The sequence below is a fragment of the Sciurus carolinensis genome, chromosome 2, assembly GCF_902686445.1.
Source record: "Sciurus carolinensis chromosome 2, mSciCar1.2, whole genome shotgun sequence".
Classification (NCBI taxonomy): Eukaryota; Metazoa; Chordata; class Mammalia; order Rodentia; family Sciuridae; genus Sciurus; species Sciurus carolinensis.
In genome coordinates this window covers 138,884,900-138,911,471 of record NC_062214.1, presented here as the reverse complement: position 1 = coordinate 138,911,471, position 26,572 = coordinate 138,884,900, and the positions used below count along the sequence as shown (strand labels likewise).

General features: G+C 31.6%; 1 protein-coding gene and 1 long non-coding RNA gene across 2 annotated transcripts in view; one reads left to right on the top strand and one right to left on the bottom strand.

Annotated features, from left to right (window-relative positions):
* Positions 1-15,250, top strand: part of LOC124976158 (uncharacterized) — a 54,999-nt gene extending 39,749 nt beyond the window's left edge. Inside the window, exon 4 of the long non-coding RNA XR_007107002.1 lies at positions 14,330-15,250. This is a non-coding gene — a long non-coding RNA (uncharacterized LOC124976158). The remainder of the gene's footprint in view (positions 1-14,329) is intronic.
* Positions 1-26,572, bottom strand: part of Mipol1 (mirror-image polydactyly 1) — a 328,121-nt gene that overhangs the window by 27,467 nt on the left and 274,082 nt on the right. Inside the window, 1 exon segment of the mRNA XM_047538984.1 lies at positions 20,714-20,944. Within this exon segment, the coding sequence (XP_047394940.1) occupies positions 20,714-20,944 (231 nt within the window).

Here is a 26,572-nt window from a genome sequence, read left to right as displayed (position 1 = left end):
TCTTAATTACATTTACCAAACTAAGAAGAAAGTTGTGGGTAGAAGTCAAAATAGCTTTTATTTGGGTTTCAATGAGAAACTGAGCCTATAAATAATTTTAACTATGTCTGTATCTTCTCCTCTCCCTTAGTGACATATCCCTCAAAAGCTAATGGGGGCTGTAATGAAAAGACATCTTCTGCAGAGAAAATCACAAATCCCTCTTTTCAATAAAAACCTTTAATGTGTTGGTATTTGACTTTTTCATTTTACTTAACCCAACAAATAGATAGTTATGTAGCTCAGTAAAAATAAAACTTAACTGTTTTATATGATTCTGGAAAATGATTTAACTACACTGGAATAAAGTTCTGGGAAAATGTTGAAATATAAAAAACTTGCAGTTGTGACAAATCCCTCATAATAAACTTGACTTCATCTATAGAGTTACTATATTGACCAGTATTAGAAAATAGCACATAAACAACTATCCAATCAGAGACTTGGCATAAACTTAGACCAATAGTTAAGTTATTAAAACCCATATTTAAAAATACTTATCAAGTTTTTTTGTGACTCTTATGTCCTTATCTTTCCTGTAACAAATAAGCCATTAGGATTATTCTCTACCTTTTCCCATTGATACTTTCTATTATTGAGAGGGATAGTCAATACAAGATCAAAGAGGAACAGACCTGAGTGAGATCCTTCACCTTAATTTCAGTGATTGGTATTACAGGAACAATGTAAAAATTTCATTGGTATCTTTATTATTAATTTATCAGGTCCAACTGTCTTTTTATGGACATGCTTGCTATATTCATAATCCTTTAATGTATATTTTCCATGTTCAGAAAGCTCTGAAAAACCATAAGCATATTTATAATATGCTTATTATTTGCTGCAAACTCATATAGCACCAAAATCTGACCTGATTTAGGGAGACAATTCGTTTATATCATTGCATATGTTTGATTATGGCATGCTTTTCTGGAACAAATGGAGGTGTTATACAATAAAGAAAATATATACCATATTTCCTCTGTAAGATTTGGAAAATATTGAAACACAACCCCAAGGGATTCAAATAAGGGAACCTACTTAGGTTCTATGCTATTTCTTTAGTAAGTGAACAATACTATATATATGCTATAGCAAAAACAATATTTTAAAATCATGTTTTTTGGGGTCAGAATTTTCAATTTTATATTCCTTTTCTATGACACACACTGATAGGTAATAAAGACTTCTAGTAACATAATTGGGATATTTAATGGAACAAATGTTTCCTACAACTAGAAAACCTATCCTACTTATCCAAGTATGAGATAGGCGTCCTTCCTAAGTATCTCCTCAGTACACACATTTCTGTGATCGCTATATTTGTTGTTACCCCTTGTTAGACTCTCAGTGATGGAAGGTGCTCCTGCCTTGAATTTTATTTACCTGTACTTCCTGGTGTCTATTTCAGTGCTTGCTGTATAGTACCTACTTGATTAATGATTGAATTGGACAGTGAAAGAAATAAGTTTAAGGGGATTCTAAGTCCCTTCCAATAATTCAAGGTACATGAAAAAGGCAGGCATTACCCTTATTCAAGTTCTATCCTTTTATTACTTTAAATTCTTATTCTTATTTCAACAAAATATTTTAACAGCTGTCCATGCACTGATGTGTCTATTGTGGCAATAATAATGCTCATTTTATTTCAAATTATTTTTTGTAATCTTTCATGTTAATGATTATATTACTTTTGTACTTTTAAAATAAGCTTCTTGTTTAAATACTTGTATTTTATTACTCAAACTTTTTGAGTTTCCATTGCTACTGACTTGCAACAACATCAACAACAAACAGATCTGAAGTAACAATGAAATTGCCATACCTCAGCATGCATTCAAATAATAGACATTCTTTGCATATCCACCACTGATAAATGCCCCTTCTCTACTATTTTATTTTTCTAATTTTTACTAGTAAAACTGGATTAGTTTGGACTCAGATTCTTCTCTATATCTTGATTTGAAAGGGGTAAGAATTCTGTTTCTAATAAGTTTTGGAATAATTTGCTATATAGCAATAGATAGTTAAACCAATATTAACCTCAAAGCAAAACATTTTTTAAATCCTGATACAAAATGTAACCTAGAATTATGATTTGAAATTTTATACATGTCTGGTTAAAATCTATCCACTATGCTTTATTACAAGTTCATGATTAGCAGGAAATACATACCATAAAGAAGAGTTTTGGCATAAAACAAATAACAATTTTAAAACCTAAACCAATTCCTGGCACAATGGTTCAATGAAACCTTTTGGATAAAAATGATCTATTGGAAGGAAAAATATATTACCTAAGAGAGCTCCAAGGTCATGCCTGGTACTGTAGATATCAAACACACCACAGGATGTTAAATCTGGTCTCCTAACATAACCTAATGATAAGGTTATCTATCAGGCAAGAGAATGGCAGGTTATCATCTTTACATTAGAAAACTTTACCATAAAATGTTAAGCAATATAAATCCAAATATTTTCTTAAATGGACCTATTAAGAATTAATTTAAAAAAGAATTAATAATGAAGAATTGCAGAATGAAGTTCACCAAACTATACTATGTGCATTCATGAATATATCACAATGAATTCTACTTTTATGTATAAACTATAATGTATCAATTAAAAATAATAAAAAATGAAAGAATTTTGAAGGATTGCCTATAATAAATCCAAATCCTTAGTTTCCTTGAGAAACTAAGAAATCAGGAAGGGTATAACCACCTCGATATCTCATGTACAACTCACTCAACCTGTTAAAAACATTATCCTATTTCAACTGTTCGTACTATAGTCTTTCCCACCTTAGTAAATGGTATTTCTATATATCAGATTATGAAGACAGATATCTGGGATCTCTCCTTGATACCCTGCATCCATTTAGGAAGTCTTCCACTTAAAGAGGTCTTAAATCTCACTACTTATTTCAGTCTGCACCAGCACCCCAAATTCAAGTCATTATGACTTCTCACCAATGCTATTGCTTCCTGGAAAGTCTCTTTGCTTTTGTACTTGTCCTATGCTAATTATCTTCAACACAGCAGTGTTAACCTTTAAAAATGTAAATCAGTACATTGTCCCTGATTAAATCCATCAAAAACTTCCACTTCTAGGAAGATAAAGTTAATAAGTGGAAACTAATAGACATATCCATTTAATATAGGATAAAGGGTTCTAAGAGTTCTGCCATGATCTGCCAAGATCTGCATATTACACCATCCTTATTGTTCTGAGTTGCCCTCACTTTGCTGCAAAGATCTTTTAATTTTTCCAGTAAGTCAAGTTCTTTGCTTTGGTTTCCATATGGAAGGTTATTTTCACTAGTTAAGTTATTCTCTATTTATAGTATGGTCACAGCAAAGGTAAAAACCTCTTATCATAAATACAAATATAAACTGGACCTCTCTGCTATTCTCTCTTATAACTCCTATGCATTTTTCCTCATCACATTAAACATACTTATTCATATAATATATAGATATCCATATGCATCTAAATATCCATATAAGCATATCCATATAAGCTTATAATATGCTTATATGGATATTTAATACTTAATCTCTCCTAAAAGATTATTTCTTCATGAGGTCAAGGTATAGTTTGAGTTTGATTACCAGTGACTATCCCAGTGCTTGACACAGTTGCTGTTTAAAAATATTGGCTGAGTAAAGTCATAAGTAAAACTGATCAAAAGCCTATTATTGTAATTATAATTGAGAAAATACTTAAATCATGGCCTTTTTAAATATGCAACAATCGTTCTTCATCCACCCACTAGGGATTTTCTCTTTCTTTTTTTTTTTTGGAACCAGGGATTGAACCCAGAGGTGTTTAATCACTGAACCACATTCCTACCCCTTTTTTATATTTTATTTAGAGAGAGGGTCTTGCTGAGTTGCTTAGGGCCTTGCTAAGTTGCTGAGGTTGGTTTTGAACTTGTGATCCTCCTGCCTCAGCATCCTGAGCTGTTGAGATTACAGGTATGCCTTGCTGGTCAGGCTCTCTTTCATCTTTATATTTAGAATGAAACATATTTGATTTGTAGATCTGAAAAAATTTCCAATATTTATATTTGGTGTAGTTATCATAACTCACCCACTTACTTTTTTAAACAATCCATTTGTAATAATTTTTCTTTAGATTTTCATTTCATAATAACTTATTAGGTCACCTAGAAGAACAAATTATAAAACAACCATTTTGTAGTAGTAATCAAAGGGGGTATTTATGAAAATGATAAAATACATCAGAAAACTGGTGTTAGTTATTTAAGACTGGGTCAAATTCTAATGAACAACAAAAATTTTTCATTAAGTACAAATTATCTTTAAAATGAGAAAATGACATTACTGCTAATGCAAATCTTTGATGCAGTTATCCTACTCCTAAACACTTTTACTTAATCGGCATAGAGTTGATGGTGTTTACATTTTTTACTTAATGATATTTAAAAGTTTAAAAGGTTATTTTTGCTATCATGATATTGAAAATGTATGAAACCAATATCAAATTCAATTACAGAGAATAAAAACTTTATTAACAGGCTCCAGTTTCATTCCCAATTAAGAAATGTGAGTCATATCTATTAATTTGCCACTAACAAGTAGCTCTCTGGAATAACTATTTAAAAATGTATTTGTATAATATAAACATTTTTATTGTTTTCTATCCATTGGATTCATTATTCAAAAAATTATGAGCAGTACTACAACCAAACTACACAATAATTGATGTCTTCTATGAAAGTCAAATGTTTTCAGTCAATATAATCACAAAATACCTTTTTCGGACTCGTGTTCACTTACAGTTTGCATATAACTGCTTTACAGAAATGGAAGTTTATACATTACAATAAGGTTTTATTGATTTATCAGTTACAGAATATAGTAAGCATATTCAGTAAACTGGAAGAGCAAGCTCTGCAGCTAGTATCATAAAACATCATATGGTAGAATACTTCAGAGCAAAATCAGAAAGCTGGTGGAAGAACAAATGGTGTAAACTGGACTAGCGAAGATTAATATTTATTAAGTCCAGGAACAAAATTATTAGGTTCTAGAGTTGTATACTTTGTCCATGATGAGAAAAATATTTACTCCATATTTTAGGTACATAGTCAATTATTATATAACAAACTATTAAATTTTTTTGAAAAATGTTTTCTTACTTGGAGATGTGTTAAGAAATCTTTAACATTTATTTAGTATGATGTAGCACATACTTTTTCCAGCAAACAATTCCTTTCAATATCTTAATAATTTCAGATAATTTATTTGACTTTCATATGAATTTATGGGACTTTTTTCTTAATAATTAATAACAATATTTCAAAAAATATTTTTAAGTATTTTAAAATTATTTTTTCAAGCAACTTTTTTTTTTTCCCCCTAGGGATTTTGCACATGCTAGGCAAGTGCTCTACCACTGAGCTACATCCACAGCCCTCAACCAGCATGTTTCAAAAATATGTTAAAATTGACAAAAAACATGAAAAGGTTGTACAAATCTAAATTATGCTTCCCTAAAGCAAAATTTTAAATGTATATGATTTAAAAATTCACAGGAGATCAAATAGCCAAAGGTGATAATGCTGTCTGTTCAGTCTATTTTTGAAGTGAAAGAATACAATTATCATTAAACCTTTTTCCTTTTAAAATGGAATGGTTTGAGAACTTCTGAGTGCACACAAATGAGCAAAGAGGAATTTAAGCAAACATCACAGCATATTCATGAATCTAACTCTCAGTTTCTCTATCACTCAGCAGAACAGAGCAGACCAACATGTTATTTTTAAATTAATTTTTTCTTTACCAGTTGTAAATTCTTTAATTTCCATTCCTAATGGACCACTGAACACTCAGGGGAAGCAGAAAGTACACTGATGTTGAATACAAATTAATAAGGGGCATAAAAATAAATTGGTAAATTCACTCAAAGATTCTCTTCACCCTATCTATAAATTGTGTTCATTAGATCAAACTACTCACACCTTGCCTATCAAGAAGCTGTTACTTAAAACAAAAAGTTAAAAAGAGAAAATAATTGAATAATAATATTTAATTTAGTTTTCATATATTGAAGTAAAGACCAAAATGCCCACAATGTGCTATTTGCAGAAATATTCTAGTAAATGGAGGCTGAAAAACTTCCATTATTTCATTTTAAAGTAAAATGTTAAGAATTCCAAATATCATCTCATAAGGAGTTATTTAATGCCATAACATGTTACTAAATTTTAATCTACTTTCTTATTTATATTCAGTCCCTAAACCAAACTTAATATACCATTATAAAATTTAACAAATTATGCTTTTTCTTCCATAGCTGAAGACAAACACCATGTGATATTACATATTATGAATATTAAAGATTGTGTTTAAATAAAGTTTATAAGGTAATCAATATAAATTAACTTCTTTTCTTATACTAATGCCAAAAGAATGTTTAAAACACTACCTAGAGAATATAATTTTGCTATCAGAGAGATTCAAGAGTTTATAGCCTAAGAAGTGTTGCTATAACGTTGCTAAGGTTTTGGATCATTTTAAACCCAGAAAAGTTTCAATTACTGATGGAGAAAGTGAATCACTGATTTTATACTGCCAAGTGAAATGCAGCAAGCTAGAATAACTGGTTAGTTTTATTAAGGTATCTTATTAAGATGGCTTATTAAGCTACTCACTATTGTTTTCATAGGGTTTTAGACTGATACTAAACTTTAAAATGTAGGATTCTTTCCTTCCTAACTTTCATAAAAGTCATATATAATTAGCACTGAATGAAATTTTCTAAAGTCAACATTTCAAATTTTGATTAACAGGGAATACAAATCAACCTTATTCAAGTTTAATTCAAAAGACTGGCAACATCCTTTGGGAGACTAGTAGAGATAATATATCAATGCAACTTCAAATTTCAGACTAAGCCATGGGCCTACAAAGTAAAAGTAATATTCAACTTATTAAGCTGGCATTGTGATAGTCATTTTCTTTATCTGATTTAACTTTGATTCATAAAAACCATATATTATCAAATAAAAATCAACATTTAGGGTCTAGAATGCAATTAGGACCTTTCTGTTGATATATATGATGTTTGATCTAGACAGAATATGAAATATAACTATATAACAAAGAAATAGCTGGCAAAAGTGGTGCATGTACTGAACATAAAGTAAGAAAGAAATTTAGGCAGTGGTAGATTTCTGGACAGCATAAAATTAAAATCCTGACCAACTTCCATAGACTGCAAAGAACCATAATTTTTCAGATTCACACCATATTTCTGAACATAAAATATTCATTAGAAATCATATGAGTTAGGATAACTTAGCAAGTTATCATTACTTATTATTTTTGATAAAGATCAATTAGGAGTATCTTTTGTTTCTTCCTAGCAGTGTCTTGTTCATCTTTTATAGAATACTTAGGGTTAGAACTAGGATGAGGTGAATGAAGCACTCTTTGCAGATTAAAATTTAAGGGGTGCAAAAAAGCCCCTCAGTAATCAAGATAATATTCTAATGAAATAAAATAATTGTGCACAGTCGTGCATGCCTTTAATCCCAGTGACTCAGAAAGCTGAGGCAGAGGATCTAAGTCCAGGTCAACCTCAGCAATTGAAGGAGGAGGGTAAGCAACTCAGGGAGGCCCCTGCCTCAAATAAAAATGGAAAGGGCTGGGGATGTATGTAGCTGAGTGGTAAAGCACCCCTGGATTCAATCCCCATTAGCCCCCCTCAAAAAAATCAAAATTCATTGAAAACTGCATGATAAACATAATATAAAAATTTTAAATAAGGAAAGGATCAGTACCTAGTCTAATATCCATAAAGTCTCTAAGGCAAAACTTCACATTGTAGTGCGATTCTTTAAAAAATGAATTTTGATAAAAGGTTGAGTGGCTTATATCTCTACTATCATTTACATAAGCACAGAATACTCGAGTCAGAACAATTTCCAAAGTAAATTTTAGTAATAAATCTCTAAATATTGCTCAAAGGCACTTGACATCCTAAATCTCTATGTTTACACCCATTCTAATTTTTAAGCTCTAAACTCCTTAGCACATGTGAAGAAGTTTTCCCAAAGTACTGTAGACTGATTCTAGTGCCAAAGTAGCTTCTTTTAAACTAATTAATGGTAAAATTTCTGATATTTGTTTGAATTCATTATACTGCGAGTTACAAGGTGGTAAATTTCTATCATCCTATCTACTTTTAATACTGACATTCTTCTGTACAAAAGGTTTGTTTTCCCTCTCCATTCTCCATCTCTGTCTTTTTAAAAGTATCTTTGTTTAAAAATATCTTTCTACAAAGATGTAAGAGTTCAATATTCTATAATTAAAGAGTTATTTTTGTGATACACAAATTGTCCTGAATTTGATCAGTGGCCATGACCTCTTCAGACTGGATCCTTTGTCTTTTTCATATGACCTCATATTTCAGTACAACTACTTGAGCACTTGCTTTTGGCACAAAAGGATACCATAGATAACTTTATACTTTCCCTGACCTAGGATGAACAGCTTTGAATTCTTTCAATGTGGTTTGGTATGAACAAATCTGGGTGCTATGTGTGTCCACTGCTGTAGGCCTCTTCAGTGGATAGAGCTAAATGTGTGTATATAAATACATACACACACACATATATATGTGTGTGTGTGTGTGTGAATATATATATGTGAATATATATATATATATGAAATCATGAGTTCATATTGATATTTTCAGCCCAAATGTAATATTAAAGTTTCTTTTTCCTAATGCCATCTATTTTATGGTGAAAATTTTGGTTCAATTCAATAATATACATAAAATTGTTTAAAAATGCTGATACTAGGCTGGAGAGGTGGCTTAGTGGTGGAGTGCTTGTTGCTCGGTACATGTAAGGCCCTGGTCTCACCACAAAAGAGCAAAAATAGTGTTGATACCAATAGTACTACCAACTATGAACAACACTGTGAAAAACTTAAGATTTCTAGGCATTTCTTTTATTCTTAGAATAATCTGACACAAGGTATAACAATCAAAAGATACTCTGGTTATTTTCTTTTTACAAATGTCTTATCAATTTGATACACAGACATATTTATTTCTACTTGTATTCACTTTTAGGCCTTGATTTTTATTTTTAAATTTGCATTTAATTTCTGAATATGTAAAACATTTACATGGTTCAAAAGTCAAAACTATATAAAAGGGCACAATTACAAAAGTTGCACTTCCATTCTATGCCTGTTTCTTTCCTTTCTACTTCCAGAAATAATCATTTTCATTAGTTTCTAGTTTATCTTTCTTGTTCCTTTTGTTCTTACTTTTCACATAAAGAGTAGTATAAATACTTGTTTTCTTTTCAGCTAGCAATATACACTGGGAACCATTCAAACCATTTTATACATATATTCCTTATTATATTTTTTTTTGCAGTTGCATTATATTCTCCTATGTGAATGTACCCTACTATTTGGGTTGTTTTTATTTGTGATTAAGAATAATGCTCTAATTCTTATGCTATTTCATATTTGTGGAGGTATATATTCAGGATGAATTCCTATAAGTTTATCCTCAAAGGGTAAATACATGTTATTTTATTAGATATTGCCAAATTCTCCTTCTTACTGGTTGATCATTTGCCTTCCCACCAGTAATGCATAAGAATGCATTGACCATTTACTTCCAAGTTCTAAGACCTATGGCAAAAACCACTTTTTTCACAAGTTAGTACTTACATTATGTCTCTGAAACTAAAATGCTTTTTTTCTTACTATTTATGGTTCCAAGGAAACAGTAATAATTTCAAAATCTAAAATGTGAATTATAAAATGACATTCAAAGGTTTATATTTATAAAGTACATTATATGGTTCAAAGCACTTTCATGCACATGCATTTAATTTCATTTTTATAGCTATGTTTTGAATTAGAGAGAGTAAGTATATCAGCTCCATTTTCCAGACAAGCATACTGAGAGGAAACACAATTTAATTATTTGTACATAACTAACTACAATCTAGGGTCCTGCTAATTCACTGATATTTCTACTAGACACTAGGTTGCCTCTCCCTTAACTTACAATTCTAGGGTTTCAATTTTTATATGTATTACTTGCTAGATAAAAGCTTTAAGAATACAGAATTAGTCATCATATTTACTTCACAAGTAGTGAATAAAGAAAGGTACTATTACATTTATATTTTAAGGTTCTTGGATAAAGCTACATTTGTTTGGATTTAGCTTAAGAATTTTATAAACCACCTAAACATGTCTAATAATAAAGATTATTTTGGAAAAACATGCCATATTTTAATTTAAGACTCAGTGATATAAGCATAAGTAACAAGTGGAATATAGTGAATTGTATTTTAGTATATAACTGTCATAATTTTCTAAAATCTTTGCAACATATATTTATCATATTAAGTGAGCATCAAGAAAACATTACAGGATGACATTAACCAACATTATATATTGAGAGTCTTCAAACAGAAGCAATGAAATCAATGAACGAGCATTTAAAGTCCAATTCTGGCCTCTTATTCATAATGTAAACTGTTCACCATAAAGCACAATCTGTATATTAAAGATGTCATTTATTTTTGAAGTTGAAAAATAACAAAAAGACTTAAGACCCACATATAAGAGGTACTCTTTTTATCCTTTTCTGAGACACTGACCTGTATACTCATTTAAAAATGAACACCACATCTTTATGTTATTAAATCTTTGTTTTGATCTATTAGTATTCACCAAAGTGCCATTTTATAAAACCCCACACTGAATAGACAAGGCTGGAGGTGACCATCTGCAGCTTTAGAGTCTGCGTTTGAATTGATGAAAAGAGCTTTGTGTTCTCATTGCCAAGTTTGATTCTTCCAGTCATTAGGCATTCCCCTCAGATCGCATCAATGAAGCCGTACTTTCTTACACCCATGTGTTAAATTCTCTTCTCCTCATGGTTTCCTTTGCCAGCTCTACTCAAGAATGACTATTGGGTCTTAGCCACATTCTTCTCACAGCTGTGTTAAAAAAGAGCATCAGAAAGTCTTCCTAAAACCCATATGTGTATCTGGTCAGTTCTCTGTCTTAGGGTCACCTCACATTGTGGTGTGATTATACAGAAATTCATTCTTGTTCTTGAACTGTGCTACTCCATCATTCTGGGAAAGATTAGGCCCTCTGAGAGTCAGTTGTGGGGAACTTGGAAGACTGATGTGAAATACACATAACTCAGCCTAGAAGGCAGATTAGTTTAAGGAAAATGTTTCAAGATAGTAAATGTTTTCGCTATTTTTATCATTATATAGCTTGTTATATGGCAAATGGTAACAAAAGAGAAAAAACATACACTTATACATGTTTTTAGAATACTGCTGTATGTGGCAAAGAAAAAAATAAATTAATGATATTCTATTAGTTTGCATGCTATAAATGCCAAAGCAGCTCAGAAGTTAAAATTAGTAAGTTCCCAATAGTGTTTACTATTTACAATGTAATTTGGGGATCTTATTTTTATTTCTAGTTAGTCTTTCTAAACACCTGAAAAAGTTATACAATTGTATAACAATTTTTTCATTATATTGTACTTAGGTTAAAAACTGATGAGAAAAACTGTTTCTGTGGAGTTAGCTGTTCAAAAATACATAAAAATGTAAGGAATAAAAGTTATACTTCAACTACTACTACATACAGTATTGTTACAGAATTTTTTCTCTTTAAACCTAAATGATCCAGAATCAAGTTTATGTATGGGCAGTATTTATGATTTCACCACCGACAAAGTTACACTGAAACAAGCGAAGAATTTTTTCAGCCTATAAATTTACCAGGGACCAAATATACATGCCAGCAAATCCCTGACCTAGTTGGAAGAAATAACCAATCATGGAATCTTAGAATCCAAGTAAAATCTGCATTTCTATTTAATCTTGGGTTCATTTGAGTTTTTCTTCCAATTATATTTTGGGAACATAATCTATACCTTGTAAGGAAGCTTAAAATTGCTGTTTAAATTGTGCAACTGTGTACATAGATGTTAGACGATTATATTGTGGATTTTCTATATTGACAAGTAGATACATTATATACAATTTATATGTTTAGGAATAGAGAAAACATATGGGGAAGTTCTGAGTTGAATTATATCAAGTAAAATTGTAATGATACATTATAACAAGCATATTATATCAAATATAATGAGGTTGAGTGACATCCAAGTAGGGATGATAAAAATTCTAAAATCCTACAATAGCTTCCTTTTATTTTACTATATATTAGCAATTGATATCATTAAGTAACCTTTTTGTAGGGAGTTCAAATCACTTTATACATCTTATATTTTACCAATTCTTTAACTACTCTCTCAAATAAGATGAATGAATTCTAACTTTATAGAAGTACCTGGGAGCTACATAGTCTGTTAAAAGTTAAATAGTAGCAAGGATTTTGACTGCAGTTAAGAATAGAATCAAGGAAAAAGATACTTGATAGATTATACATGAATTCTATCTTCACAGATAAATAAGATGTGCAAATCACACCTGAATTTCTCTGAGGTGTAAGAACTCCTTTGGTATTGGGTTTTTGGTCTGTCAAGTCTGCCAAAACATAACCTGATAATTATAAGTGGATTCTAGAATTTCTCTGAAATGACAGGAACTCTATATCTCTGACTTTTAATCACTATAGAACTGGGATTGATGAAAAACAACAAAAACTCCTTTATTTTATTTAATCCTGAAGGGAAAGAGTGTGTACCTCTTGTAGTCTTTTGTTCTTTTTCATTCATTACTCTCTATTTGCTTGTCTGAAACCTGTTTATCTATCTTAGTATGCAGAAACATATAGTAGCCCAACTTTAGTTCATTTATTGGAGGACAGATTATGAAATGCAGAAGTAGACCAAATGCAAGAAGTCATGTCGTAATTTAACTCTTTAGTTCTTATATTTATTCTCATTTTTATTCTTTTCATATAGTTAACTATAAAAGAGATCTAGCTTATCATGGAAAGCAGAGAACCTTAGATTTAGAGAGCTCTTTTTCTACTTTAGTCCAAAGCCTTCATTTTCTACTCCATTGGGAATCTCTCAAATTCTGGGTTAGGCTCCAATCCTAGTTAATCCTACATTAATCCCTCCCTGGTATAAAGGAGTAAACCAGACAATTGAAACTGTTTCTTCATGTCAAAGTGAGACATTTCCTAAAGGTAAAGATATAAGCCCAAATTCTTTAGTTTTTATAAATAAATAATTACATTATATATCTCTCAAATATGGTAGGTATCTCTGGGCATAATAAAAGTAGTTCTAAAGAAATCTACTTGAAATATTTGATGAATGAGAAAGGTGATCCACTATATAAATATATAATATGATCAATAATTATAATACTACACACTTGTTTAACAGAATACAAGATTTATATTTCACAAATTAAATACATAATCACATAATTTAAAAACATGTCTGTGATTCACAAATTCAGAATACTAAATTCTTTAAAAGTCTATTAAAAAAAGCCTATCATGTGTTCAGGAATAGAAATCAAGCTTGTTTACATGCTGTACATCTTACAGTGATTGCTCAGGAGTCTTCTGAGTTCATCTTCCACATGTAAATGGCAATAAAGCTATTATCTAATTATCTAGATTTAGAAGGTGCCTTCTAAAGCTGATTAGGGAAGTCATTTGTAGATAAACTATCACAAATAAATTAGCTATTTGGCCTATTATTTGCCAAGGTATGTGTCATATTTCACAGAGGTTTCAAATCTCAAACATAAAGAAACATTTTGAAGAGCAATTTCCAGAGAAATTTAAGTCCTCCCATTTATTAATGGTACTAATGAATCAAAGTCCACTTTAAACATTTTGTTAAATATTGATTTATACCTTGTGCTCAATTGAGAATTTATGAAGAGTATTCTTGGATTTACTTCATGAGTATTTACAGTATGCACATATGCATAATGCTGCCTTAGAAGCTGCCTTAGAACTAACTTACAGTGCACACAAGATTTTATAGGAGAAACAGCACAGCTAAAATTGACAAGAAGTAGAATAATTTTATTGAAAATACCATGCAATTCTAGGAAAAAAGTCGGTCACAGAGGCTTTTCATATTAAGCTACTTAGGAATATTTTAGCATAATTATTTTTCCTTATGGTTAAAATTGGATTCTGAAGCTAGTAACAAAACTAAAAATTCTATTTAAGTCTTTTGATGAAAATGGTAGAGTTTTTTTTTTTTTTTTTAATCAATAACTGTGGAAATGCTCTGTTCTCCTTTCCAGCACCCAGAGTCATCTATCCTGTTTTATAATTCAACCTGCAAACAGATTAAGCAGTGGAGTTTGTGAGAAGTATGTTTGCTCTACACTAAGAACCCTTGTGTGACACTATGGCGACTCCCCTGACACTTCCAAGGGAACTACAGTCAGTTCTTACTCATCAGCCAGGAAACCAGGCCAAGAATTCACGGATTCTTTGTAACATCAACTTTTTCATAGAAATCAGCATTTGGTTAAGCAGCAGGAGAGACTGTTACCTTTATGTGTTGATGTTCTTCTTCCCTATCCATATTGCTCAAAAGATGCAGGGTGCTCTATGATTCAAAAGGCAATTTACTACTATAAAAATCTATCAACTAATAGATTCATCCTGATTTTTGATATTTTAATTATTCTACAAAAATTTTAAATGACAAGAACTCATGTAAAATTTAAACAATTGGCTCTATTTTTCTTTTAGAAAAGTATGGACAGAAAGAAAGTTCTGAGAGTTGACACATCTTTTCTTGAAAATATGTTTAAAGTTAAATTTTTCTACATCCATTTGTCTGATTTATTCACTATAGAGTTATAGTTTATGTGGGCATTTGAATTTTACCACTGTAAGTTGGGCCCACAGTATAGATGATATGGGAAAAAAACTATTTCAATGTAAAACCTAAATGTCTGAGAGATCGCCTAAACTTATAAATATGTTTGTAATTACTTTTATTTTAAGTAACTATGTGCAGCTTAGGCATGCTAAGTATTGCAAAATGTATTCTTAAAATTCCTTTGAAGTTTTGCTTCAGGACACAAGAAGCATATCTATTGATAGAAAATAAAATACAGCACAATGTGTTGCATTTTAAATCTCATAATCATAAAAGCATTCATTAGATGTACTGCTGTCAGTTTTTGCTTGAATAAATGGGGACTGGGAATGGTCCTTGGTAAAACTATTAAAAAATGTTTTTCCTATAAAGGTTTTGTGCTCTTAGCCTACTCTTTAGTTCCCTGCAGCTCCACATAACTCCTCTCTTCAAAAACCGAGTATCAGGAAATAAACTAAAAGCTAAATCTCAATGTACTATTCTCCCCAAAACATACACATTTTAAAATAGTAAAATAGTAAATAGTAAAAGTTAACAGAAGTTAATAGAAGTGCACAGTGCTTAATCCAAAGGAATGGGTCTTCACCAGTAAAACTTTAGGTTTTATGATGGCTGGGCCAAGAACTATTTTGGGCAATGAGTTTTTGGCATTCACTGATTTTTATTCTGTACATAACTGTAGGCCAGCTTGTGAGTGGCAATTCCATACAAATTTTCTTTTAAGAAATATTCCTGTACTTTAAAAAATTCAGAAAGCATTAACATTCTTAGTACTAAAACGAAAATATGAATTTAAAATTCTACAATTAGCAATAGTATATGTTCTCTTTCTACCATTACTAAAGATTTCCAGTCTTAATTATAAGTAAACTTGAGGGAAGTGGATGTTTAGAACAAGGGTTAGAGTCTGGACATGAGCTCCCAGTTTCTAGGAAAGGAGAAGGTATGGTAGTGCCACTGAGGGGAGGTGGGCAGGATCCATCATGAGGGCCATCCTTTTCAAGAAATTGGTAAGATTTTGGCACTGGGATGGGAGAAATGCTTTTTATCTAGGACTTAAAGCAGATCAGAGTATATCTGAATTTTTCCTATACATTCCCAACCTGACCAGCTTTCACCTTTTTCCATTATTCTATCAATCTATTGTTTCAGTTCATTTTTCCTTAAGTATTTACAGAGAATCTACTTTATAGTAGGCATCTGTGTGAGTTTCTGGAGGTGATGGAGATATGAAGATGAACAAGAACTGTCCATGTCTTAGGAAATGTGGGAGAGAACGCAGAGAGTAGGTAGGAAATAAACATATGAAACAATTATAACACCTAGATGATTAACAACTCTAACAAAGGTATGGATTAAGTACTATGAAAACAAAACAGAAGAAGAAAATAAACAATTAACTGGAAGAAAGAAGCCAGTTAAAGCTTTATAATGAGGATAATATTTAGGTTGGATTTCAGGAGTTAACGAAAGTTTGGCAGTACACTAAAAGGCAGGAACATGTTCTAAGAAGAAATAGCATATGCAAAGATGGGTAGTAAGGACTGTGTTAGGAAATGATACTAGAACGGTGGGAGAGGGCCAGTGATAGGCCTCATATGACAGATTTTATATTAGAAAGTAGTACTTATGTTTCATGTTTGATTTATGTTTTATGGTGGCAGACATAGGAGAACTAAAGGCAGATAGAATAGTGTTATAATTATTGAGATAGTTCAGATGAGGGATGATGAGGATTTGCTGTAGTAGAGCTAACTAGTAAGGATGAGGTGAAGGGAATCAAGACATTTAGGCAGTAGACAAAGCAGAAACTTGTGCCAAAGTAAACATGGAAGGTAAAAAAAAGAGTGAGGAAACAGGCAGTGTTGAAAGTGCTGAAGTTCATTAACAGAGAGAAAATACAGGAAAACTGAAAGACCTTTATTTTCAGGGGAGGGCAAGGTAAAGAGTTTAAGGAACATGAGACTGGATCTTAGTAGAGAGGTGAGTACTATAAGAAGAAGATTTGGAAGTTATTTGGCTAACAGGTAGTGGGTTAAGCTTATGGAAATGAATGACATTTCTTGGGAATTATGTAGCAGTAATCTTTGGAGAAATCATTATGTAGGGCCAGCCACAAGGGTGCATGCCTGAAATCCCAGTGACTGCAGGCCAAGGCAAGAGGATCACAAGTTCAAGGCCAGCCTGGGCAACTTAGGGGGATCCTGTCTCAAAATAAAATAGAAAGGGCTAGAGATGCGCCTCAGTGGTAGAGTGCTCACCTAGCATGTATGAGGCCATGGGTTTGATCCTCAACACCACATAAAAATAAAATAAAGGTACTGTGTCACCTACAACTAAAATATATTTAAAAAAAAATATATATATATATATAAAAGAAAGGACTGGGGATGTGGTTCAGTGGTAGATTGCCCTGGAAACAAACCTCAGTTTCAAAAAAAAAAAAAAAAGATTATTTATGAGTATCTGCAGACACATTCCATAAAAGAAATGGAGTAGAAATAGACAGAAAAGTTGTAGAATGAAAGTCTTAAAATAATGTTCTGTGATTATATCATATGGTCTTAACATGTCTTAACATCAATGTAATCCCCAGACTTTAGAATATAAGCTTTCTGTCTCTTCTTGTTTTCAAAACAATATTCATTAATAATTCAATAGGTAAGATGTGTCATGTAAAATTTTAGGATGTTTTCTACTCTCAAGGGACTCACAATCTAGTAGGAAGACACATAAACATAGAAATAATAAGGCACAATAACTATTATTGGCATGGAATCAGGCTATAAGTTCCAACTAATTGCTGTTGATTGGAATGGCTTCCAATTATACACAAACGCCCCCCTCCCTGCCCCAATACTACGACAAGACATAGAAGGGAGTGATTTTACTTTCTAGGAAGTTGGAGAAGACAGTGGAAAAGATGTAACTGAACTATTTTTGCTTTGTTGATGAATAGCACAATACTAATAATGTCATTTATAGATTGCTTTTAATAGTTATTGGCACTGCAATAGGCATTGCATATACTATTCAATTTCTTTCTCACAAGAACACTCCCTATGAAGTCAGTATTACTGAATTTATCTGAGGAATTTTTATTTACAGGGGTGTATTTAATACAAAATTTCACATGTAATAAGTAGGAAATTAGGCATTCAAACCCAGGATTTTCAGACCTGACAACAAAGCCTGTTTTCTATCCTCTATGTTGCACTGACTCTCACAAGATGAAAGGTTCTCACTGGGGGAAAGAGTAAAAAGACTCTAAGCAAAGGGATCAACACATGCAAAGGCATTTAGTCTTGAAAAACATACAGTCCTTCTGAGTAATGAGTGTAGCATGGAAAGAGACAACCAAAGAAGGAGGAGATATGCAAGAGAAGGAAGGGATATGCAACACACATTGTTCTAAAAGCGTTGCTTCAATTATTTCAACTAATGCTTATAGCAGTGTTATGTGGCAGAAGTGTTACTGTCCACATTAGCACAGTGTTTTAAAATAAAACATCCAAGTCTGCACCTATATGTTTGGAATCCAAAGCAGGAGCTGAAGCTATATGAGTGTCTTCATTTATTATTACCATCATCATATATTAGTTGTGCAATAAAAATGTGGTTTAAAATGGGCTATTGATTTAGGAGTTAGGAAATTATCTGTGATCCTAAAAGAACAATTTCAGCATAAGAGTTAGCCATAGTATTGAGTAGCAGAGGAATAAATGGGAATTGAAAAATTAGAGACAGTGACTATAGACAAGTTATTCAAAAAATTTGGTTGCAAAGGGAAAAGAGGAAATATGAACCTCTTTAAATTTTAAATTGCCTGAAATATTTACATATTTTCAAGGGAATGTCTAAATGTATGCTAACAGTAGTAATTTTTGATTGTATGGAGAATAGTATCTTACAAAGTCAGTCTCTCTCTCTCTCTCTTTTTGTAGCGCTAGGAACCAAACCCAAGGCCTCACACGTGCTAGGCAAGCATTATACCACTGAGCTCACATTCCCATTCCCCAAAACCTTATTAGATAGTTTCTTTATAGAGGATAACTTTCTTTTTAAACAATAAAACATATTGATGTCCACGTTAACTGGAATGAAGATACACTTTAATTGATGCAAACTAAAAACGAAGTACAGTGAATTGAATATGAGAAGGCAAGCCTGATGATATTTCTCCTACATCTTGTTGAAAATCAGAATAAAATATTTAACATTTAACACTTGTAAATGACATAGTTGCTGTGCTCAGACTTTGATCCATGGACTGGTGCCAATCCAATAAAAAGTTTTGCTTTCTGTGGTTAAATTTGCAAAATGAGAATGACATGATGAGTCTATTATTTAATAGTTAAATTTATTACATTTCAAGCCTTATCTGAGATAATGTTCTTTATACTTCTTGGTGTACAAAAGTTATTCCTTTTATAAAACGATAATGATAGTTGGTAAGATTTTAAAAATAAAAAATAAAAATAACATTTCCAAAAATTTTTTTGAAAACTGAATTAGTCTCTGGGAACTATTTTAGGGGATTTTAGTCATTGATAGAAATTAAAAGATTACCTGTAAAGAAAACTTTGAAATTTATAATTATTTATAGACTTTTAACTAACAGAGCTAAATCAGATCCTGATGGTCCACTAACTAACTGCAATATACAATGAAATGGGATCCATGGGATCCACCTATATATCAATGTTCTTAGACTGTTAGTGCACATTGTGAATAACTAGATAGTTTTTGATAGAATACAAGCCTAATCTTTAAACCTACAAAGTATGACACTTATATAAATCAAAAGTTTCAAGGTAGATAGGTAGTAACTATTAATATGCACAGTCCCTAAACTGTTTGGAAAATGGTCAACAACAAATTCACCTGACTTTGGGATCTTAACTGAAATATAACTTCAGAGATTTTAAGGAGGTAGCTGAAATGACTCGTTTTCAAATAAGAAGTCATAGGAAGTAAGAAACCTTAAAGGATGTATGCATTACTTCATACTATAAAACTTAAAAAGAGGTTGAGGAAAAGGTATGTGTTAGAAATTGAAGGTGAATAGGTATATGAATGATGTTATGTTGTTAACAATACATAAAGAAGGTTAAAATGACAAGTTTTATTACATTAAATCTTCCTCAGAAAATTCTGTGACAACATTCAAGCCCCATAAATTAACAAGTGACTTCTTTGCTTGGTAAGTTGTTAACATTCTGCTAGCTGTCATAAGGACTGACTGATTATGCAGCTTTATTTAAATTTTAATAAAAAATGGAAAGATCATTCAAAATAAACAAATATAATTATGTGCTGTGAATAGCAGCATTGAATACTTCAGAAGAACAACACAAGAAAATTAATTTCACTGTACTGGATTCTCTGCATCTAGAGGTCTCAGATTGCAAGGTCATAGATGATCTCAACTCCAGCAGGATTATTGTGAAGCTAATGAGTACAGGTAGTAACTTGACTGCCTCTTCCTCTTGCAAATAACTTTGCCTATCAACTTGGGAGCGTGAAATGATTTCAATACTGTGGTCACCATGAACTGATGAAGATTAGTTATTAAAAATAAATGGTCTGTCCTAAATAGTAACAACTATTCCCAAGAAAATGACTTTTTGATCCTAAACATGGTTATGATATACAATACAAAATAGTTCATTTGGTTCCACTTTTGTCTTAAACTATTAATGGCATGAATAATAATTATATATTGCTTAGTTACCAGAAGAAAGTGTTTTTTCTGTTTTCTATTTATAAAATAAAGAAAGAACATTTTACTTACTTCTGAACCTTTTCACTGGCCACTTGGGAGGCCTCTAGGGCACGCTGGAGCTGTAATTCCATGTTTGCTCGTTCTGTCAGAGCTTGCTGCAATTGGGTAGCAAGTTCCTCATTCTGTTGTTGAGTGATGGAAACAATGTTCTCTCTGTTTTTTAAAGCTTCTTCATAAGTACTAAGGGTATGGTTAAACTGATCCTTCAGATTTTCTTCTTGAGATAAAGATTTGTGCAAACTGAGAAAATACAAAAATAATTTAAATATAAGTAATGTAGGCTTACTGGTCAAAGATCCATTTCCTAAAAACTTCACTTAGAATCTCTACTGCTCAAAATCAAAATAGAAAAACATGCATAAACGAAAATAACTTTATATCACAATATTATAATTGATAATTATTCTATAACTCTGCTTCTAGGCTGAAAGCAACCCAGTAAATGATTATCTATGCTACCAAAGCACACAGAAAGATGCTGCAAGATGTTAATTTAATTACATCAGTGTAAATATTACATTCAATTTTCTTTAAAAGGAATAGCAGAGAATTGGAAAATAAAGTATCTCTAGGTAAATAAAGGAATATAATAAGCTGACTACAAAGAAGTGAGAAGTAGGAGAATGGGCATCAGTTTAGGAGATCCAGGGTCTATTCTGCTAAGCACTTAATGAGAATGAATGAGGTTTGTGCAAATACTGATCAGCTTCATACACAGAATTTTCTACTTGTCACAGTTGAGATATAAATGAACAGAAATAATATGTATTCAGATATATATTTTTATGATTAATGAATCTTATGCCAAATACATTCACTCATTAAGTCATACAGAGGAATAGCATATAAATTAAGACTAAATGAATGCAGAAGAAAATGCAGATAAATAGAATCCTAAAATGCTAAAGGTCAAATCTTTGATATGTCATTACACCTACCACCTGAGGTTATTTTGAAATGGCACCAAGCACCTCACTCAATTAAATAAAGACATTTTGAAAATATAAATATTTAATAAGGGAAATTTAAAATCCACACAAGGAGATGTTCTTTTTTTATTAAATAAAATCATTTCAGTATATGCATACAAAGGAACTGTAGATTGGAGACTTGAACTTCAACAACCTAACTATATAATACAGGTTGATAATATGAAAAAAAGCAATATAATTCTTAAATCTGCAAAAAGCTAGTCAGTGAATTTTAGCACTGGCTTAATACACAGTCTGATATTTAAAATTCTTCAAACTAAAGTGATTATAAATTTCTTCTTTTTAAGTTATCCATGAGCCTTTACAGTGGTCTCACTTTGGAATAGGTGTCACATAGAAATAAAATGGACATGAAACCAGGACAGTTAACATATCAAAAGAAATCATTTCAGGATTCAAATTAGTCCCTAAGAAGAGAGATTGTTGCTAAACTCCGGTCCTTTGGTTAGTACATATAAATAAGAATGATGTGCAAATGGACATGTGATTAGATCATTTACTCTCAAGCTCTTAAAAAAAATACTCATCATTCACAATGCCTTGGGAACTTCCAAGTTTCCATCAAGACTTTCTTGAACAGAAGCAATAGCTGGAGTGACTTTTTTTTTTCAAAATGATGAAGTAGATAATGTTACTTAAAATTCTGCAATAGCATCTTATTGCACTCAGAAAAAAATTCTAAAGATAACAAGTTATATATTTTTAACTCACTAAACCTGACAACACCTGGGTGAGGAGTTCCAATAATATTTCTAATTTACTGATGAGAAAACTGAAACAAAGAAGCCAGGCATTGTGGCACACACCTGTAATCTCAACAGCAAAGGAGGCTGAGGCAGAAGGATTTCGAGTTCAAAGTCAGCCTCAGCAAAGCAAGGTGCTAAGCAACTCAGTAAGACCCTGTCTCTAAATAAAATACAAAATAGGGCTGGGGATGTGGCTTAGTGGTTGAGAACTCCTGAGTTCAATCCCCATACCAACAAAACAAAACAAAACAAAACAAAACAAAACAAAACAAAAAACAAAAAACTGAAACAAGAAAGGCAAGTAATTTAATCAGTCTTACCCCTCTAGCAGAGACAGGACTTGAACCCACAACCTTCTCTGTGTTGAACCCACCTCCAGGTTTGCTTGTAGTCTATGAAGACTAGCACCACCTGGTCTATCTACCTCTTCACCTTTCAACCAGGCATTCAGTTTTAAGGTAGAGAAGACTTTTTCCTGCTTTGGGCATTTGTTTGGATAGCTTTTCCCTCTACTCCCACTTGTTTATTAAGTTGCAGCATAAACACCACTTCCTCAGAAGCCACTGGGACTCTTCAAATCTAAATTTCAATATTTCCTCTTTGTTAATTTCTCTTGGATCATACTCTTTTCCTCCTTAGAACTTGTAATAATTGGCAATTTTAAAAAATTTCTTGTTATGATATACTTCCCACTGCTAACATATTAATATTCCATTTATATAGGCCAATTTTATTTTATGGGAAGAATGCATTTCTTAAGAACTATAATAAATCAGGATGTTTATAATTATGACATTTTCCTATAGAAATAAAAGTAGGAAGTATATGTTTCCAGCATATATAAATCTATAACATCTGAAGCACACTTTTGCTTTAGTGCTATTTTCCCCTCAGAGTGCTTTTCTTAAACTGACACCAGGGATCAATTGGTTAGCCTTATTCAGGAAGTCCTATAACATTATATAACATTTAACTTCTTTCCAAAGTTACTTATTTTCAGATGCACTGTTCATCATAGTAGCAGCATTCCAACTTAACAGCACTTAAATCTTATGGGATTTTAAGTTATAGGAAGAAAAAAATAAAACAACAGAAGAATATTCAATAGTGTGGCTCATTCAATATTCACATAGAATGATAACAGAATAACCATTTTTGGTTATCACAAAGTTACTGGGGTAATATAAACAAAGTTTCACTTCCAGTTTTAAAATTATAAGGTCTTAACAAATTTAATATTTCTAATTCAGTATAGAAAGTGAAGCTTTAAAATATTTTAACTTTGTAATATTTCATATTAATTCATAACAATTAAGACTAAATCATCTACTATGTTGCTCAGTATACTAAATCTAAAGGAAGGTCAAGGTAGAAAATGCCCTCCAATGGGCACTACTCCAGTAAGCAACATGTATCAGATTCCTCTTTGTAGTGGTTTGTGTGTCAGTTTCAGTGTTTCCTAATTCTGAAATGTAAGTCTTTTTTTGTCTCATGTCTGTGGCTTTATTTTCCTGACCCCGACTCTCTGCACTGTCTCAGTTTCAAATATTGGAAAACTATCAGGTTTATGACCAGCTTACATATTTTCCTTGTAGATATTTATGTTCTCCTCAATCTGTCTGCTTATCTGCTTGTTGAACTCATTCTCAGTTGTACTGTCATGTCACATGTGGTTTTAGCTTATTCTTGCAGTCGATACTTTTCCATTAATACCAAATTTTTATGCTACTTTTCTTGACTTCCTGTCTTGTCCCCTAATGATCAGATAATAAAGTCCTTACATGACATCACTTTATTCACCATCCTAAAATTAACATTTATCCTTCTGCTTATATTTCATTTATTTAATAGTATTTGCTCAATCAATTGTGTATCCTATATGAGCTGTTTATTTTAATTGGATAGACAGTGTTGGATTAGAATTTAGAGATGAGATACAATAATGCAGATAAGTAGTTCTTAAATGGCAGTAATTCCATCCATTAAAGACATTTTCAGTTGTCACAATGACAGGGATGCTACTACTATCATTTAGTGGTAGAGGTCAGAGGTACTGCTAAACATCCTCTAATGTAGAGGACAGACCCTCAAAACAAAGAATTACACAGTCCATTATGTCAAAAATGCTGAGCTTGGTATAGATGAAAAGATGTTGGCATGGATTTAGAAAATGTAGGTTCAAATTTCAGTCTTATCATTCACTCTGTGTGACCTTAGGAAGATACTTTACTCCCTGAATATTAATTTCCTCAACTTGAGAACAAACTCATGGAGTTCATATGAGAAAGAGATGAGGTGATCTATTATGTGGAAAAATATCTAGCATAATAACTGGGTAGGAATAGGCATTCATACCTGTATAATGTTTAAAAGAAGTGATTTGCATCTCACTGACCTTGCACATAATCTTACACAATACTCAGACATTTTATAAATACTCTGCTGAAAAACAGCAGCCTGTTTCCACAGGTTTTTCATGAACTGAAAGAAGTAAACTAGTTTTCTCAACCTTTATTCACTTACTGATAACATTCTTAAATCATTCTTTTTAAAAAAGGCAGGTTTGGCTTGTTTTACTTAAATAAATAAAATCAAAAGTATGAAAAGCAGAAGTATGTGCTCTCTTTACTGAGAGGACAGTGTTCTTACTTCCTAATTTACTGCATCAATTAATTTGCTAAGATCTTTTCAAGAAAATAATAGTTGATATCCTTGCTTGTTTTTGAGAAAATTAGCTTGTGCTCCAATAGGTTTAAATTATGAATGATGTACAGATAGAAGAAAATATATTCAGAATGGTTAAGAGCGTGGATTAGAAGATTTAATTGATAAATCAGTCTAGTGATTGCACTGATTTGTTTCCTCTGTTGTGGCAGTTGATTTAGTTTCAGGAACAACTTGTTGAAATTATTTCAGAGAGAATAATAATTTCTTTTTTATACAGTGAGTTAACTTAAGATTTTAAGGATTTAAAAGTGGATATACTGGTCAATATGTTTATTACTACTTACTGAAAGGCTTACGGATACTACATTTTGTGATATAAACTAGTAGTTACTAAATATTTGTTGAATTCATTGACTAGAAAAGAAAGGTAATAATCTACATAACTAATTTCAAGAATTCACTGAAAAATCTATTAAATTAAACTATTTAGGAAACACTATTATAGTTTACAATACACTTGGAATTGATGTAGGGCCAGTTCCTAATTATCCAAGAGTGGATTCTTGAATTTGGTGACTTGGGAATGAGAGCATTAAGTTCATAAAGTCACTTACATATCACTATATAGATCAATAGAGAACAAAGTCTATCATAAAATTTATCATGTAACAAATATCACTTTATGAACATTACTAAAACTATAGAATAGCAGATATAACTGGAAATAAAACTTAAGAATGTTTTAAATTTAATAAAAGGGAGACTTCTCATTCTGAGAAGATGGAAAATAGAATATGTAATGAATATGTCAAAGTTTTAGAATTGAAAATACAAAAACTGAAACAAAAAGTCCTGTGGATGGGCTCAATAGCAGAAATGAGAGGACAAAGAAAAGAATCACTGAACTGGAAGAGAAAGCACTAAAAATGATCCACTACGAACAGAGACACATAAATTGAAAAAAATTTCAGAGCTTTAGGGATTCATGAACTCATGGACAATAATAAAAGAACTAACATTCATGTTGTCAGAGTCAGAGAAGGGAAAATGAAAAAGGAGAGACCCGAAAGAGTACTTAAAGAAATAATGACAGAAAGCTTCCCAAGGGATACAAATCTACAAGACTCCAAATGGAGAAAATCCACCTAAGTGCATGAAGAGATACTTCATAATTAAACTTCTGAAAGCTAAAATCAAAGACAATTTTGAAAGTACTCAGTGAGTGGGCCCTTACATATAAGGGAAAACTAATTTAAATTAAAGCAAATTCTAATAAGAAAGTGACACATTACTTTTCAAAGATTGAAAGAACTGTCAACCTATTATTCTAGACCTTGAGAAATATGCTTCAAGAATAAGGCAGAAAGCAAGATATTCTCAGATGAAGAGGAACCAGGAGAATTTGTCCTGAGCAGATCTATCCTAAAAGAAATGGAAGTTATCTGAACATAAAGGAAATGATA